The sequence below is a fragment of the Chelonoidis abingdonii genome, chromosome 2 (genome assembly GCF_003597395.2).
Source record: "Chelonoidis abingdonii isolate Lonesome George chromosome 2, CheloAbing_2.0, whole genome shotgun sequence".
Lineage (NCBI taxonomy): Eukaryota > Metazoa > Chordata > Testudines > Testudinidae > Chelonoidis > Chelonoidis abingdonii.
Window position 1 is genome coordinate 166,862,812 of NC_133770.1, and position 18,801 is coordinate 166,881,612.

The window sequence follows — 18,801 nt, forward strand, 5'->3', positions numbered from 1 at the left end:
ACAAACGGTGACAGTAAAAAAAAAAAAAAAAAAAAAGCTGAACTGGCTCCATGCTTGCCGTGCTGTGGCGCCTCCCACGGCAATCCAGGGAAAAAGGTCGCGAAATGATCATCTGCCATTGCTTTCACGGAGGAAGGAATGAGTGACGACATTTACCCAGAATCACCTGCGTCGCTTTTTGCACCATCATGCATTGGGGTCTCAACCCAGAATTCCAGTGGGCGGGAGAGACTGCAGGAACTATGGGATAGCTACGGGATAGCCACCCACAGTGCAACACTCCAGAAATTGACGCTAGCCTCGGACTATAGATGCACACCACCGAATTAATGTGCTTAGTGTGGCCGCGTGCACTCAACTTTATACAGTCTCTTTTACAAAACCGGTTTACGTAAAATTGGAATAATCCCGTAGTGTAGACATACCCATAGACAGCCTCTCCCACGTGAGAGCTGCTCTCTGCTATATTTCTAGCCACCCTTCCTGCCAGTACTGTATACAGAAGGACTGGGTGGTTAACTTCATTTGAGTGTTTATGGGATAAGCCACAGGAGCCTAATGCAATAGTCCTCTACAGATTCTACATGAGGGCCCCAGTCCTACACCTCGCTTGGCACAGACATGCCACTATGCCAAGAATGACACAAATCCAGCCACACAGAACTCACCGCAGGGTCTGGGCTGGGCTTTTGTGCAGGTCTTTGTGGTTCAGTATCTGGGAGAAGAATACTGAGTCAATGGCAATGAACATTTCTGAGGTTTCACTTTGGGGCTATTTTATCAATATCACCTACAAGCTGAGAGTTCCCTTTAATGCACTAAGCCAGGAACAATTACAAATTTCTATCGAGAAATGAAGGCATGTATGATAAATTGTGGTGATTTAGGAGGATAATCTCAGCCGGCACAGGCCAGGCCTCTTCGATTGTGGGTGCAGTTTACACGTGTGGAATGAGCTTTAACCACAGATCTGAGCAATCTGGGCCTCTAATTATCTTCAGCTAGAGACCCAAAGATCAGGATGCAAATGCCATGGGTGAGAGATACACCCCAGTGACTGCTTACTCCAAAACACATGGCAAAACCAAGAGCACCACACACATTGTTGGCTGCACATTTTGCATGACCATCACAGAGGTGGCAATATATCTGTACAGATCCCATACTAGGGCCCAATCCTGCCATTTGTTCTGCACTGGTGTGCCTCTGTGTACAGAAGCCGCTCATCTTGTATGCCTTCGGAATGTGAAATAAAGAAAGGGGCAAGTTACCTAAGTGCTATAAACATTTATAGTTTCTACATCCACCACTACAAATACTAACTTACTTGATTGGCCTAAGTGCACGTTACTGTATAAACAGAAAAGAGAATTAAGGCTATTTGGCTAGCAGCACCAGAACTGTGACCCCAGTGCTGCCTTCACTTAAGAGGCAGAGAAAGATGGAGGAGGATGCCTTTTTGAACTAGATTTTCACCTTTTCTGCTCTTCAGAATGGAAATGCTCAAAAAGAAGCCCTAAAAATCATTCTAATACCAGCTGAAGGAACACATCAACAGGGAGATTTTCAAAGGTATGAGGGGCTTGACTGCCCATCATAATGGCTCCTCCACCAACTCCCTCCCCTAGCTCAAGGGCATGACCAGAACACAGGGGGCATGACCATGGGTTCCTTATGCTCAGGTGCTCCCTGGTTGTCAAATTGGCCTCTCGAGGCTGTTGGCAGGCTCTGGGGCTGGTCTGATTAAAGCAGAGGGATCAGCCTAACATAGCCTACCATGGATCAAAGGATTGCAAAGGCCACTTTCTTCCCATGCTGTATGATAGTTGCACATAGCACAGCAGAGGCTCATATGGGGAATTTGAACACCTGTAGAACTCAGGACAAGCTTCTCCTCACTCAGCGTGTTGCATCTTACTGTAGAGGCTGCTCTTATTCCAGGATAACAGCCTACCACTGCTACCAGCTAAGGAGTGCTCTGTTAGCTCAAGTAGTAAAGGACTGCATTTAAGGTACTAGGCTCTGATCCCCTTGGGGGGGCGGGGTTGACATTACACTCCATACATAATAATTGCAGGTTATCTTTTATGCATGTCGTCTTGTGTCAAAGGGGTGGGATGAAACTTCATAATATTGTCTCTTCTACATTATCGTTGAATATAGCAATGTGATAATGGGCAGGTTGCCAAACTTCTCAATTATGTAGAAGATTGTCTCAAGTAATCACCCGTAACCAACCTGTAAGGGGTTTTTGCTTAGATGGATGCAGTCTCCACCTCCAGCAGTGAGGAGCACATAAAACACTGTCCCAACTAAGACTGAAAGACTTATTTGAAATACTGTTATAGCTCCTGACGAAATAAGGGCTTTTTGCAAGAATTCAATGTGTACTCACAAAACCTCCTGTTGTAAAATATTCAATTTAAACTCACCCAGTTACTTACATTTTCTATGCTAACAACTATGATTATATAAATGCATTTTAATCCTGGAGTAAAACATACATCCTACGTTTTTGCTTTATGCTATTACTCCAGCCGCTTTCTTTATAACGAATATTCACGGGTTTTTATTGGTTTTTTTTTTGTATTTAATCTTCTATTTCTCTTTGTCCCATACAGTACATAGACGGCAGTTTCAGGAGCTGCAGACTGTGATTTATGATCAGCCACAGTGAGTCTATTCTTATGGAACTGATGTGATTGAAAGCCCATAATTCACCACACCGGGTGTCTCTGTTCTATAAGCAGTTCTTTTTTAAAGTCTTGTCACTTTTAATATTTATGTATTAGATACATGAACAATGCCTAACCTAGCTTTCAGCTCACCCTCCTGCTTCAGGCAACTTGCACAGCAAATGAGATTTTTGGGTAGAAGGTTAACAGTGACCTCCTTTACATTCTTATCCAGTGTGTTCCTTCCAAGTGGAACGTGGGGTAATGCTCACCAATGGCTCCTTCTTTCCAGTACGATAACTGGGATCCTGTTGGAAATCTTGGCTGCCCCTTCACTAATTCTCCCTTCCCCTGGGCTGATCATTCCCAAAGGGAAACAGCACTGCCTGCTTTGTTCATAGCATGGAATTAAGAAAAAAGAGAAACACCTTTGCTCCATCTCCATATGTGCATTATTAACTATGTTCTTTGGTCTCCAGGTAGGAGAGCATGTTTAAAATTTACTTACACTTGTCTAAAGAGTGGAGTAGGTTTAGAGCTAGGACGAACACTGGAAGTGCTAATTTGCTCCACCTACTCCAAACCCTTGCTAGCCCAGAGACTGCTTTTCCTATCACTCCTTTTCTACCAGAGAAATACAATAGCACTCGGAAGACTCACAATGGTGCTGGCACTAACACGCTCTCCCCCCACTTCTGTATTCCCTCCTTTCATCTCTTCTTCTGATTCCCTTTTTTTTTTTTTTCCTAGGCAGTGTAGCAAGGAAGTTTATATAAGAGGAGGGAAGGCCAGCAGTGTATATCAGCTCACCCTTCAGGCCTCGGGGCCTGATTACACCATGGCAAAGTACATAAAGCCATTCTCAATTAGCTTCTTGTATAAGCAGCCTTGCTGGCAATACACAAAATCTCTCAGGGTAGAAAGTTCTCACAGAAGAGAAAAAATAGTAAAACCAACCTTCTTAAACCACCAATCACATTTCAGACCAAATGGCTCTAACACCACTAGTCACAGAATATCAGGGTTGGAAGGGACCTCAGGAGGTCATCTAGTCCTACCCCCTGCTCAAAGCAGGACCCATCCCCAGACCCCTAACTGGCCCCCTCAAGGATTGAACTCACAACCCTGGGTTTAGCAGGCCAGTGCTCAAACACTGAGCTATCCCTTTCCCTATTTTATCCTCATGATTAGGCCTTAACTACACTGAGGGGAAACTTTAAAATACCAGAAACCAGGGGAGTGAACTGCACCCTTCTATTTTGCTATTTATTGTTGTCACTTCAAATTATTTTGGTGGGGTCAGGTGCAATAAGTTGCTACTTCCATCAGGTGAGACTCAATTTTTGGTATTTTATGACTCACAACTGCCCATTGAAAATGTGACAATAGCTGCTTAGACATATCCCAACAGTCATGTCTCATTCTGCACTTAAATTGTCCCTGTTTCAGAACCACGGAACAAAAACAAAAGACTAATGGCTGCATTATTTTATGTGTTATTAAGAGGTGACTAAAATGATGGAGATAGACACCAGTGGGTTTTGTAAAAAGAGATGCAACTACTGCTATTTCTTAGTTATGCAAAATAGCTTTTCTTTTTCTGCCTGAACTAGCTACATAAACATGATAACCAGCTCATCAACACCAGCTTCTGACAGTGCCTCATTGCCATTAATATGCAAATTAGAACCCATACATTGATTAAAAACATATTAGACAAACGCTATTGGCAAAGATCTATGCGCTTGTGATGAAGTTTGATTAGTGAGCAGTGGACTGTGTAGAAAGAGTATGTTTAAACTGCTTCCCTTCAAGCACCTGCACTGATTGGTATGACAAACCTATCTCTGCTATTCAGGGAAATGAGCCCCTGCTACCACATATACTAAACTAATATAAGCAAAGCCAGTAGGTAGTTATTTCCAAATGAAATGCTTTCCATCTTTAGTAGTTTAAAAGAGAAAGAGAGAGTGCTCTATATTCCCCAGCACTACTAGGGAACTACATGGCTTTGAATGATAACAGTTACACAACAAGTGAAAGAGTCATTCTTATAAAGGTAGGGGTGTCCTAGAGAAAATAGTTCTGTTGCACATCAGCCTTCAGAGGAGGCTTAATTAGGGATGTAGCACCAACTTATAGATACTGTAGGGACAATGCAAAGGAAATACTGAGGCGCTGGCTCCGATGATAGTACTTATTTGCCAAGGGGATAATGTACCACGCAACATATGCCAGCAGCCAGACACAATGCATCTTATCAATCAGAAAAAGAAACACCTCTGAGACAGGACAACAGGATTCCATAATCAACTATATCAAAAGCTGTGAGAAGCCAAGCATAGGAGCATATATGGATGTTGTGACAGACTCACCATCCTGGAAAAACTCCTCTTATCAAGACTCAGCACTGGGACACTTCTGCCTCCTCTCATCCTCGGACTGCTGTGGTCTGGTGATTGGGGCATCAGGTCAAGTCCCACTAAAGTTCCCCCTTTGGGATCACCGCACTCCCATGCAATACTGGGCACCAACACAACACCATCCAGCCCTCCTGAGCTGCTCTTCAACCCCACTTCTCTTTCAGAGAACTGGCTATTTCACCCCAGCAGAAATCAAACCTCCAAATGAAACTAAACAACTTCTGCTGCTCCTGCCTGCCCTGGGCTTGATGCTTTAGTCCCTCTGAGCTCATCCCAGCTGTCTGTTCCTCTTCTAGAACACCAGTCCAAAAGTCTGCCTCACTGGAGCTTGGCCCCCATCTCAGTCCCACCACAGGCCTAGTTCCCCCACAAGATCTTCTCCCTGAGAGAGGGAATCCCATACCCCTTCTCCCTAGCTCACCTCCCTGCTGGCTCTCTCTCCTTCCACTGCTCTGAGCTCCAGCTGCATCTGGTAACTAATTGTGCCTAATGCCACTCCAGGTGCAACCATGTGGGCTAACTGAGTGCTCAAGCTCCTGTTAACCCTTCCTCTGCCAGGGTGAGGTATATACACAGCATCACAAATGTTCATGGCCAAGTTAGCCTGTCAGTGCTACCTGCTCCATATTCTCTGCTCCATGTCTTTAGACAGTGCCTGCGTGGAGTGGCCCCTTGGCAAGTTGCTCTGTTAGCATGCTAAGCAATGTAAGGCTGGATCCTGGTTAGTCAAAGAGGTCTGTTGTATAAAGTTCTGCTTTTGTGGAGCGCTGACAGGATCGTGGTTTGCATTACAGTGTAGGGGAAATGGCCTGGGAACTGCTACAGTGGAGGCATTTTATAGAACTCCTGAACCAAGATACAGTAATACATGGGAATGAGATTAGAAAAGCAGAGTGTTCTTCATTCTTAACAGTGCTGCAGCGCCTCAAGGCCTAGCTCTTGAAGGCTAGATCAACACAAACTTCACTTTGTCAGCGTCAATGGTTCCATCGTCATCTCTGTCCTGACATTCTGTCATCTGAAGGAGGAAATTAGAGTAGAATATTTACCCTGCAGCCTAGAAATTGATCTTATTGCAATAATGCAAATGGGAGACACACTGGAGCAGTGATCCCCCTATTGGGGCATGGATGAACATTGGGGGAGGTGGGGACTCAGCTCTGCTCCGACCCTGCTCCCAGCTGAGCAGGGGCGGCTCCAGGCCCCAGCACGCCAAGCGTGTGCTTGGGGCGGCATGCCACAGGGGGGCGCTCTGCCGGTCGCCGGGAGGGCGGCAGGCAGGGCTCCGATGGAGCCGCGGGACCAGTGGACCCTCCACAGGCATGCCTGCAGGAGGTCCACCGGAGCCACAGGACCGGTGACCGGCAGAGGGCCCCCCGCAGCATGCCGCCGTGCTTGGAGTGACAAAATGTCTAGAGCCGCCCTTGCAGCTAGGCCCCAGTCTTGGCCCCTGGCTTCCTGCCCAGGCACAGCTCTGCACCCAGCCATGGCCTGGCTGCAGCTCCACTCCCGGCCCCAGCCCTCAGCCTTGGCCCCCGTCCCAGCCCCAGACCTGCCCATTACTACAGCCATGGCCTCAGTTCCTGGCCTGCCCATGGCTCCAGCCCCAGCCCCAGCTCCTGGCCTGCCCATGGCTCCAGCCCCAGCCCCGACCGCAGCCCTACTCCCAGCCGCAGGCTGCCCCAGTCCCTACTATGGCCCTGCTTCTGGCCCCAGTTTCCAACTGTGGCTGGGGGTGGGGAGCATGAACAGGGGTAAGGGGGGGCATGACTTTAAAAGTTTGGGAACCACTGCACAAGAGAGAGAAACATTTACCAGCCAGCCTGTATACTGTCCTTATCTTACAACACAATGGCCCTGGATCTTCCTAGTGAAATTCTATGGGGGTGTGAGTGGACTTTCAGTGGGACTTAGCGACACAGTCGCATTTTATGAGCTGTCATCAGCTGATTCAGAATGATCCCAGAGAACGGCAGAAGACTGCTAGTTACAGCCAGAAGAGGAGACAAAAATAGATCCTTGCATACATAATTTGGAGATTATAAAATGAGGTTTTTAAGGTCAGGAGTTGCTAATTAAGTTGATGCAATGGGAAGATAAAGAAAGCAGCGCCTGAAATAGTTGTTAAAGAGAAATTAATCATAAGAAAAGAATGCCATCAGAATGTACCAAGTGCTTCGTACATCATTGTCATAGAGTTTTATCTATGAAGCCAGTTAACAAGAACACATGTATTATATCTGTTGTATAATACGTTAGCTTAAAAACACTGCAAAACAACAGCAATGTTTTGCTTTGCTAGAGTTTTCGTAGCCGTGCCAATGGCTAAACAGCTGTGCTAGTACATGCCACAAAGTTCTCTTACAGCGCTTCTCTAAAGGAACAAGGTTTCATCTTTTATTATTAGACTTCTAGCTAGCTACTGGTGCTAACAATGGTCCATTTAGATTCAGATCTTCAGTAACTGCATACATGGCAAGAGATAAATGAACAAATTGACACTGAATTATTGAGATCTGTTATCTTTATAGTATGTCACATAGAACTTTAAATTGGAAAAATGCTTGGCCTTAAAAGAGATTAAATCTACTTATATAATCTATGGAAGTTCCACATGAAAAATGCAGAGGATATTTTTTTAATGAGGGAAATAAATGTAAATGTCTTCACCTTTCAGTCTAATGTAACCTTAGGGGATGCAATTGTTTTATTGCGTTCCATTTCAAAAAGGCACTAATGTATCTATACATAGTGTTTAAGCCTAGTGTAGGGCAGTGATCTACTTGACTCTGAAAACACAAACACATCAGAAAGTGCACAGCCTGGAAGGAAGTTCTGTAGGGATCAGTGAGCTCCCACTAGGAGATTTGTCTTTTTATGTCTCTCTTTGAAGGCCTAATAAACTCAGCAAAAGCAAGAGATTAGAAGGATTTGGAGACAAAAGCCTGATAGACTGGCCCAGGACAATACAGACAACTAAAAGGCATATTTTGTGCTGCACTAGTTACTTCACTTTGAAACAGGCATTAAGCTGGGGAATGTGCCAGGGCATCTCGATCCCATCACAAACCTCTTGCTTTCTGGTGCACAGCAGCCTGGCCTGATGCACCAGTCACTATACAATCTTCCCACTAATCTCTGAGCCTGATTGTCCTTTACACAAAGACCACTTCACACTACCCTGGCAGTGTAAAGGTGCAAGGCTGCCAGAGTGGCGGAAATGAGAATCAGGCCTTCTGGCTTTTGGCCAGGCCGTTTGAGTCAAGTTAACAGTCCACTACATGCACATAAGTGCTCTTGGGGAGAAGGGTGAACAGATGCCTCTGGGAATAGCTATAAGTAGGGCCCTACCAAATTCATGCTCCATTTTGGTCAATTTCAAGGTCATGGTATTTTAGAAATTGTAAATTTCATGATTTCAAATATTTAAATCTGAAATTTCAGAGTGCTGTAATTTTAGGGGCCCTGACCCAAAAAAGAGTTGTGTGTGTGTGAGGGGGGGGTGTCACAAGGTTATTGTATGGGGGGTTGCGGTACTGCTACCTGTACTTCTGCACCGCAGCTGGTGGCGGTGGTGCTTTCAGAGCTGGAGAGCAATGTCTACACCTCTGCCTGGATTGTGAGTCTCTCTGAAAACACCAAATACTGACACTCAATGGCTTGTAATGCAGTTCTTCAGGGGAAAAAATGTGTTGTAATTAATTTATTGCGATTAGCGGTCAGAGATCACCAGCATCCAGGCCCCCGAGTTATTGGGGATGAATTTTTCTCCATGGCAAATCACCTGTGCAGCAAGCTGCATGGAACTTGGAGAGAGAAGCATAGGTTGGAGACACAGCTGACAACTTTCACATGGTAAATAAGCACCCCGAACTTCACAATGAGCCAAAAATCAAGCTAATCCTTTTCAAAACAAGGCCGAAACAAGCCAATCCCTAAGAACCCCAACACTCTATGTGACTAGATCCTCCTGGTGTGCAGTCTGGGACTGTGGTGGGCCTGCTGTGCACCCCTGACTCTCTCCCACCCTTACCCCTGCTTGCCATAAGCCAATTAAAAAAAAAGGAAGCAACGAGCTACAAGCCAAAAACTAGCCAACAAACAACTCACAAGCCAATTAAGCCAAAAACAAGCCCAATTTCTGTGGGTTTTTTTGCGAGTTTGGTATGTCTGGTTGGAGGTCGGAAGAGTTTGGAGGAGGCATCAGGAAATCGGTCTGTGTGCACAGGATCTCTTTGTGCCAACTGGCAGAGGGCATGGGGTGCATGAGAGTTATAGGGATCACCTGGGGCTGGGATCTACATACTAGTTTGCCAAAGAATGTCATGTAAGGTCTCTAAAGAAAGCCTGTGTCACACTGGTCATCATAATCATTGCAAGATGTATGTATGGAGAATATGTGAGGAGTTATGCATATATCCCCAAAATTCTGTTCTCTAGGTCTGAGAGTTAAGCCAGGTCACCAAGAGTTGATTCACATATAAGGCAGAGAGAAGAGATGCATCTCTTTTTCTGGCTGGTTGTGTACAAATTGAGTATTGTATGATTTAAAATGGATGCCCATTTACAGTCTGAGCAAAATGCCAATCCATGGATAGCACAGACGGCAGGAAAAAAACAAACATAACAGGAGTTACCCTGTTTAGGAAAAAGACAGTGAACTTTTGGAACTATATCTGGGATGCGGACACCCCCCCACTTATCCATCCTCAAGGGGAGACAAGTTGCCAGCAAGCCTGGGCTCAGGAAAGAAGGGTCTCCGCCATCCTGGTTGAAAAACACAGTGGGAAAGACTTTGGGATAAGCAGGGACCTTCTTAGATAAGAGGGCATCTTGTTAGTTGAGTTTAGGCTCTAGAATGCAAGTTATGATTTTATTGTATAGGTAACCCCTTGGTTCCAATACACCTGTTTGCAATCACAAGACTCTCTATCCTTTGTTAAATACACTTATACTTGTTTTCTCTAACAACAAATATAAGTGCTGTGTGTTCAACAGAGCTGTGTTCTAAGGGATAACTACTACGCTGTGGGGCACTGGTCTTTTGGGAACAGCAGGCCTGGTATTTCTGTGTGTGTCCAGTAGATAAGAGGCTAGACAGTACTGAGGAACGCTCAGAGGACTCAGGAGTTGGAGTGTGTCTATCATTAGCCTGCATGAGGGACAGTGAAGCTAAGGGCAGGTGATCGGGAGGTGCCTCACAGCCTGGCTGACCCTGGGAAGCGTCACAGAAGAGTTTGGAGGCGGCACCAGGAAGTCCATCTGTGTGCACATGGCTGGAGTGCTAGCTGCAGTTGTAGCACCTCTGCAGATAGTTCTTTAATAAAGAGCCAATTTAGTTTTAGAAACATAAAGTCCTCCTATGTGTTTACCCGAACACAGTATATGAAACATCCCTGTGAACATGAAACCACACAACAAGCAGCCCACTCATCTTTGAACATGCCTCCCTCAACCATATGAACACTAATAATGCTGGAGCATGAGTTAATTACATAGGGGTTGCGCTGTATTTTTACTATCTTCAGAGAATAATTTGCTTCTGCAATGCACCCAGCCTTTTCCCTTTGCAGGATGGTTTCATGTCTGCAGTTCACTGAACCCTCAGTGGCCTATGTCCCACTGAGAAAAGGTTCCTCCCAACTTTTGTCTTGCATTGGGCAGTGTAACCAGATGCAGCCACATCCGCAGCCATGCTTTGAAATTTTTCTGATTAGAAACAGGTAAGAGCCTTATGAATTATATGTTTTATGCCATTTCTTTAAAACAGGAGGAATTAGTTTAGATAAATCTTAAAATGAACAGTTCTGAAAGCAGTTCTTCAATGTCACCCTTCCTAGGTATGAGCTGCAAGTTGGCTAAAGAAACAAGACACTTTGGCTAGAAGAACCACCTAATGCTGAAAAAACTCAGTAGCCTGTTCTCACCAGCTTCCCCCAACTCCATTGCCCAAGTGAGCACAGCTGTTGCAGGAGGCCTTGCTCTTAGAGTGAGATGTTTTCTTTAAAGAGGCTTAAAAGCCCATAGGCTTGAAATTAGGTGAAGGTTTCTAACCACCAGAGGAGTGAAGTTCAGGAACAACATTCCAAGGGAAGCAGTGGGGGCAAAAAATCTAACTAGCTTCAAGACTGAGCTTGGTAAGTTTATGGAGGGGAGGGGATGGTGGGACTGCCTACAATGGCATGTAACCAATTTGTGACTGCTAGCGGCAAATATCTCCAATGGCTGCTGATGGGACACTACAAGGGGAGGGCTCTGAGTTACTACAGAGAATTCTTTCCTGATGTCTGGCTGATGGGTCTTGCCCACATACTCAGGGTCCAGCTGACCGCCATATTTGTGGTCAGGAAGGAATTTTCCCCCAGATCAGATTGGCAGAGACCCTGAAGGTTTTTCACCTTCCTTTTCAGTGTGGGGCATATATCACTTGCATGTTTAAACTAGAATAAATGGTGGAGTCTCTGTAACTTGATGTCTTTAAACCATGATTTGAGGATTTCAGTAACTCAGCCAGAGGTTAGGGAGTGGGTGGGTGACGTTCTGTGGCCAGCTTTGTGCAGAAGGTCAGATTAGATGATCATGATGGTCCCTCCTGGCCTTAAAGTCTATGAGTCTATAAGGGATTAGGCCCAAGATTTTGAAGCTCATCTCCTTCTGTCCCAGCACTCTCAAAACAATCTGTTTATGGCCGTTTGTGTTGCTAAGCAAGCATTCTGCTCCATCCAAGCCAACTACAGCTTTTCAGTGACACAGTGAATTGCAGTAGTTTAGCCAAGCATGGAGTGATGAATGTGCTTATCACTGTGGCTAGATCCTCCTGGCCAGCCGCACAGCAGTAACTAGGACTATCCAGGTGTACAGGGGCAATAAGGAGTCTAAGGTTGCAGTCTAGCTTGAACACGAGGGGTCAGACGCCCCTCAGAGGAAAGAACAATGCAGCACAGTAATATTTCCCTCTTCTCACTGACACATCCATCTGGCTCCTGCTGTTCGTCCCTGCACTGGGGCAGCAGGAGATGGCTCTGCCTGCATCAGATATGAAGGAGACACAAAGCTGCTGCCAGCTGTTGTCTCGGTGGTTTTACTTAGACTTTATACAGAGACTGTCACCAGTGCCTAAGCCTCCTCTCTTCACACACACACCCTGCCCCCCTGCTCTTCAGCACCTTAGATAGAGACTTATAATGGGCATCTCATGGACTCATAGACTTATAGACTTTAAGGTCAGAAGGGACCATTATGATCATCAAGTCTGACCTCCTGAACAATGCAGGCCACAGAATCTCACCCACCCACTCCTGTAACAAACCCCTAACCTATGTCTGAGTTATTGAAGTCCTCAAATTGTGGTTTGAAGACCTCAAGCTGCAGAGAATCCTCCAGCAAATGACCTGTGCCCCATGCTGCAGAGGAATGCAAAAAACTTCCAGGACTTCTGCCAATTTGACCTGGAGGCAAATTTCTTCCTGACCCCAAATATGGCATCTGCCCTGCCATATGCAGTGATCTGCCATGTGGAGTTCCACAGCTCCCAGAAACTGGCCTGGGCTAGTTCAGGGCCATTCTCTGGGCCCTGATGGGTCTGTGGGGCATCTCTGAGGGATGGAGAGGAGACTGACCACTGACACAGGCAATAACATCTCTGTGCCATAGCTAGCTTTCACAACAACAGGAAGGGGCCTTCACAACAGCAAATGTGAGGGTGGTTCTCAGCTACTTTTTAGATTACCTTGCTCAGGAAGAGGGAATTAGACACCAGTTGGAGGCACTGGTTGCTGCAAGTGATGGGTTTTGGCCCATTGGTCAGACTACTCCACGTTGAGAGGCATGTGTAAATTTTTATCCCCATGTGCAATTCAGGCATGTATATGTGGGAAAGGCTAAAACTTCCTTTGGCTGTCGTGGTGATAAATGCTGTGGGGCAAGGACTGTCTCTGCGTGGACAAACAGTGCCTAGCACAGGGTAGTCCCAACTTCCATTGGAGTCTAAGTACTACTGCTACTGAACTAATAACAACCTGTGCGTCACATACCATTTAACTTTTACCGACATGTACATACCTAGCCCATCACTACAGTTGCCTAGGAAATCCTATTTAAAACATGTAAAGCGATAGCAGCATCAGTTAGTAAAGAGGTCACAGCAGTGAAGAGATCGACTTCTTCATGACAACACAGTGTGCTAGCAACTCCTTCCTTCTATGATATGAGGGAATGAGGCTTGTTTGTGACTTAGATGTTGAGGTTTTCACACAAGGTGGAGCACTGTGTTAGTACACTGAGACTTTCCCAATTATTACTCCTACCTGAACACCCAGGAGAGAGATTCATCTAAGATCTACTTGCTGTTAAATCATATTTTCCTCCACCAGACATTTCCCCATCTAATATAAACAAAGTGATGAAAGAAAAATCAGTTCCAGAAAGACTGCAGTTAAGAAGTACTTGTAACTTATTTCATCTGTCCATTTCATAGGCAGTATACACTTTGCAGCTATCAAACAGTGCATGCATTTCAGGCAAAGAACTGAATACCCCCTCTGCATAGGTAACGACAGCTGTGTATGAGCGGTGTGATGATGGAAATGTTTGTGCCCAGCTGCAATCAAGAGTTATTTGAGCAAAGCTATTGTGCTCTCTCTTGCAGTCAGTCTTTGATTTTACTCACCTCGCTCCAGGAGAAGAGAGGACTTTTTAAAAGCATTTGTGCTAATTATAAACAAGCAAGATCATGTATTTCTCTCACTCTCCTTTATTAGCTTTTAACAAAACTAAATACAGGCCATTTGTAAAGGATGAGATTTTCAAACTGGAGAAAGGCATTTAGAGACAACTTACTAAATTTTAAAGTGAATTGTGTCTAAATCCCCTAGTCAACTTTGACTATCTCAGCTAAAAAGTCTGTGATTTGAAGGGGATGGTCCCCCTGACCTTTCGATTTCTATTTTTATTTACTGAGACACGAATATAGCCACTCCTGACTCTTTTTCTCTATTTGTCAAGCCAGTTAGTCCAAATATTAATTGAAGGAACCTTAATAAATCTGTTTAAATGCTAAGTAAAAATAGTGGTAAATCCCCTCAAAAAATATTGGAGCTTTTCCTTTAAATAAAGCATTTTGCCACCAGATTTCATTTGAGTTATGCCAAAGAATTTTATAATTCAGATAGCAGCCTGACTTCTTAGCCAGGAAGGGGTCCATTTAGTCTTCATTGCTGGCAGGAGAAACTCTGCAGGATTCCACAGAGCAGCATCTATTATTGATCTTAATCCTAATTTAGGAGTTAATCACCTCACTTCTCTCCCACAGTATTGAAAAAAATGCTCATGTAAAAATGAAACTGGTGAGTTTTGACTTATAATTTTTTTTGCAAGAGAAAGAAAAAAATTCCACTGGTACACATTTGCTTGTTCTCATCATAAGGGCAAAGCAGGTGGCAATATGGTGGGGTGTTTGCAATTCTGGCTGAGAGAATCCAAAAGCCAGAGGTACAATAAAATATTACTGGCAAGAGATAAACCTAAAGAGCTCCTTCCCCGTATAATCACTTTTTTGAAGCACGTGAAGGAGAAGCTGCAACAGAAGTCACTATGTGCCCTGTGCTTGGCTGTGGTTAGATCTAAGACTCCAAAGAGAAAGCAGAAGCTAAACCACCTTCCTAATCACAAAAAGTCTAAGTTAGCAGTAGATTAAGACCTATTTCTTTCCCTTTGTAGCTCAGCTGGAGCCATAGGACCCATGCCCCTGAAATCCATGCCTTACTTCAGCCCACAAACTAGATTAATAGATTCCAAGGCCAGAAGGGACCATTGTGATCTAGATTTGGGAATAGGATTGCCTCTAGAGATGGAATCCTGGAGGTATAAGCACCTGCTTGACCTTGTAAGACAAGAAGACATTCATTTCTTGTCTTACAAGGTCAAAGCCGGACAGTAGCATCTAGTAGATTTACTACTTACTATCGCCTCATAATTTAATAATGACCGATTGTTCAGCCTGAGTCTCACATTTGTCAAGAAGAAGGTTTTAGTACATGGTTTACAATGAAACTGACTCGATCTCACGTATCCATTATCCAACGCCTCAGCCACTGTAAAAAACACTGTGTACTACCTTCCCCTTGAGAGAGGTATAAATCAGAGGTGGTGAGCAGCACCTAATGCATCCATTGCTGGGTTTTTTGTTGATAAATTCACTATCACATAACGAATAAATAAAATTAACACTAGCACTTCAGTGCTATTTATAAAAAAATAAATGAGGTTAGCCTCTGAACTGCAGTTTTCCAGATAATTACCCAAATTTAAATGTAAAATGCTTGACAAGAACACCATGCTGCCTAGCACCTAAGTGCCAGGAGCAATACCTTATTTGTTTGTTTTATTAAGTTGTAGACAGGTGGACAGAGATTAATGACCTGTACGTGATTTGTTTGCTTCTCTATCATACACACAAATATGCAGGGCATTGTGGTGGCCTGTGGATTCAATTAAAAGTATCCCTGATCCTGTGTCCAGCTAATTTCCAGTAGCTGCAGGCCAGTGTCCTTGCAGTGTCCATTTGCACCTTGCTGTGACTTCTCCTGGTAAAGGAACTGATGAATCACTGTTCACTTCGAAGGTGTGAAGCAGCCTCCAGTTGAGTGTACACAGAAAGGAAATGTCAAAGCCTATTATTCAGGAGGCAGCAGAAAGCAAGGACAGAAGCAGCTCAAGGAGAATCACACTATTGCACATGCATAAAACAATCAGGATCATTCCTCTACAGAGAAGGTTTATCTTTACGTTGGAATTCATAGGATCCCAAAGTCCCCAGAACCTTTTAAATGCAGATGCATTTTATAGCTCATACAAACCCACATTTGTTCTGCATTGTCTCTACATCTTGGAACTTACTTGATAACATTTAGTCCAGTTCCTAAAGATGGGTTTGCTAATTAACTTGGGCTCCCTCCGCTGGCTGCATGACTTTGCCGCAGAAAAATTAACAATACTGCAGGATATGGCTTGCCAGTGGCTCCAGTTATTTTTGTTATCAATCTACTACCAAGTCCGTGAACAATAAACTCTTTCCCTGTGGATGAATAATCAATGTCTACAAAGTGGCACCCGGATAAATGGCTTTTATCTTGGAAATTCAGATCTTTTCCTGAGCTGAGCCCTCCTCCCTCCAAACCCTGTTCGCTCCCTGTAAGTGACACCAGTTCAGCATGCACACTCTGCCAATGGGACCCATGAATGAATATTGCACACAGTTTGAAGGGATACCACCCCAGAACACCAAAGGACCAGCTTGAAGGGTTTAAAAATAGATGCTCCAGAACTCCTCAACAGGTATTATCCTGTTGAACTCATTTGCTTTCAATCATTGCTATGAACAGTGGATTGTGTGATATAGGATAACTATTTAGGCCCAAATCCTTTGCCTAAGAGCCATTGCTAGTATCTGGGTTGGGTGCTGGGCAGAAACATGGAGAAATGAGGGTAAGGTGCTCTCCCCGCCTGATTTTAATAAGCAGCAGTGGAGACTCTCCACGGAATTGATTGTGTCCCAAGAGCGTAGGCCCCAATTTAGCAAAACATTTAAGTCGTGCTTAAGTCTCTCTCTGCGCGGCCCAGCCTGTGCTTAACTGCAAGTGTATACCTTCCATGGGGCACAAGCACATGCTCAGTGCAGCTGAATCGGTGCCTGAATAGCAGCATGCCCCCCCTCACCGCAGTGGGCTGCACAGACAGGCGCTGGATGAGCTGCATAGGAGTGATCCCAATGCCCCTGCCCTCACTCCCACTTGGCACTAGGCCTCTCTATGCATGGGGAAGGGACCAGGACTTGTGCCATGGTGTCAAGTTCCCCAGTGCAATGTGAATACGTAACTGTCTCAAAGACACGTCAGGCACTGGGGTTAAATTCAGTAAGTCTAACGGAGTCCAGAGGGAGTCTTAGTTGACCTAATTTACACCTGTCTGTCCTTCCCACCCCTCACCTTCTTACGCCTGCTTCCCACTCCTCAGTACATGTACCACATTAACAGAGTCCTTCATACTTCAGTAGGTGGGATTAAGTAGGTGTCAAGGGAGCATAAGGGAATCCAGCTTTCACATCGTGAACCTCACCTGTGAGCTGGGTTCCTTTTCCTTTATTTTCACAATTTCCCCTCTGTTGTCATTTACTTTCTAGAAAAACACCTGGTGCACTGGGCAAAATATCTATTTTATAGAGGAAACATCAATTCACCTAATCACATTGTGCCACTAGTATGGCATAGGTGTTGTTGTTCCTTCCACTGCCTTGAAACATTCCAAACAGGCAATTTGCTTCCTAGGAACATCATGTGGATAGACTAATGTATTTTGTAGGTTAGCATTCAGCAAAGTCGATAGTGGGGGTAGCGTCCATCTAGCTTCTAGGAATCAAACTTCAATGGCAGGAAAAGGATTTTATTCTTTAATTTTAGCTTTCATTGTTCAGTGAACCATATGTATTTTTTCTGAAGACAAAGAGGAAAGGAAAAGATTCAGCCATTATACATACCCTGTGATTCATTTTTTTTCTTTATATGTTGACACAAATCATGCCGAAGAAGGTGAAGAAATCATGTTTATTTCTGGTTGAAGACTGATTACATCACAATCATGGATAATTTAATAGAGCAATTTTATATTCTCAGAAGAAATCTAAGAATAAATATGGAAAAAATAAAATATTTTATTTCCACTGTCTTTGAGGATGAGTGATGTTTCTTAAAGGATATTTATCATATGTTAGACTGTGTGCTGAATATATTATCTCGAAAGGGTAAAAAAAAAATCCAACCAAATATTTTAACTCACCACAAAATTAAAAAAGAAAATCCATGTATTTGTCCAAAGTGAAGATTTAGTTATACGTTAATTAATGAATCCACACAGGAAATGTTCATTGTCCATGAAAGCATCCTTTCTATTGGTTAATAGACTCTTCTTTGCAGAAAAAATCTTGATGTTTTTCCTTCTTTTGAATCACTATTGATTCTTCAGGCTGTAACACAAAAAGGAAGCAGAGATAAGTTTCTTTCTTGTTTCTCCGAGTTTTTGTTTTTGCTTGTTTGCTGCTGCTGTATAAGCGTCTCTCTGTGGACCTGTTTCCATCATTTACCCGTGTAACCTTGAGTACATCCTATGTACTTGACTGCTTATTCAATTATATATCAACTTGTAATTGTTCCTAGGAGACAGAGGCATAACAAGATTCAGCGTCTAGAAGTTGAAGCTAGATAAATTTGGAGTAGAAATAAGGCACACATTTTTAACAGTGAGGGTGATTAACCGTTAAAACAACTTACCACAGGTTTGTGGTGGATTCTTCATCACAGGACACTTTTACATCAAGATTGGATGTTTTCCTAAGAGAGATGCTCTAATTCATCCACAGCTATTGACTTGTAGCAGAAATTAATTCAGAGAAGTCCTATGACCCGTGTTATGCAGCAAGTCAGAGTAGACGATCACAATGGTTTCTTTTGGCCGTAATATCTCTGAACCTATCTATCAAACTATTACTGTAGTATCTGAGCACCTCACAAGCAGCTTTATCCTCACAAACACTTCCGGGAAGTAAAGAAATATTAGCATCCTCATATTACGGATAGGGAATTCAGGCATAGAGCAATTAGGATCTTTCCTCATAGTCATGGAGAAAGTCTGTTTCAGAGTCTGGAGCTGAA

General features: G+C 44.0%; 1 protein-coding gene across 5 annotated transcripts in view; it reads right to left on the bottom strand.

Moving 5' to 3' along the window:
* Positions 1–13,403: 13,403 nt before the first annotated feature.
* The window catches only part of ZMAT4 (zinc finger matrin-type 4), a 193,951-nt gene continuing 188,553 nt past the window's right edge, over positions 13,404–18,801 (bottom strand). For 4 of the 5 annotated variants that reach the window (XR_004372901.1, XR_004372904.1, XR_004372902.1 and 1 more), the window contains 3 exons: positions 17,930–18,116; positions 17,631–17,773; positions 13,404–13,482 (listed from right to left, as the gene is read on the bottom strand). Coding sequence is in view for 1 of the 5 variants with exons in the window: in XM_032774570.2 (XP_032630461.1) it covers positions 18,101–18,116 (16 nt within the window). In the remaining 4 variants the exon portion in view is untranslated. Of the gene's footprint in view, positions 13,483–17,630; positions 17,774–17,802; positions 18,117–18,801 lie in introns of those variants that run through there. The other variant, XM_032774570.2, reaches the window with a different exon arrangement.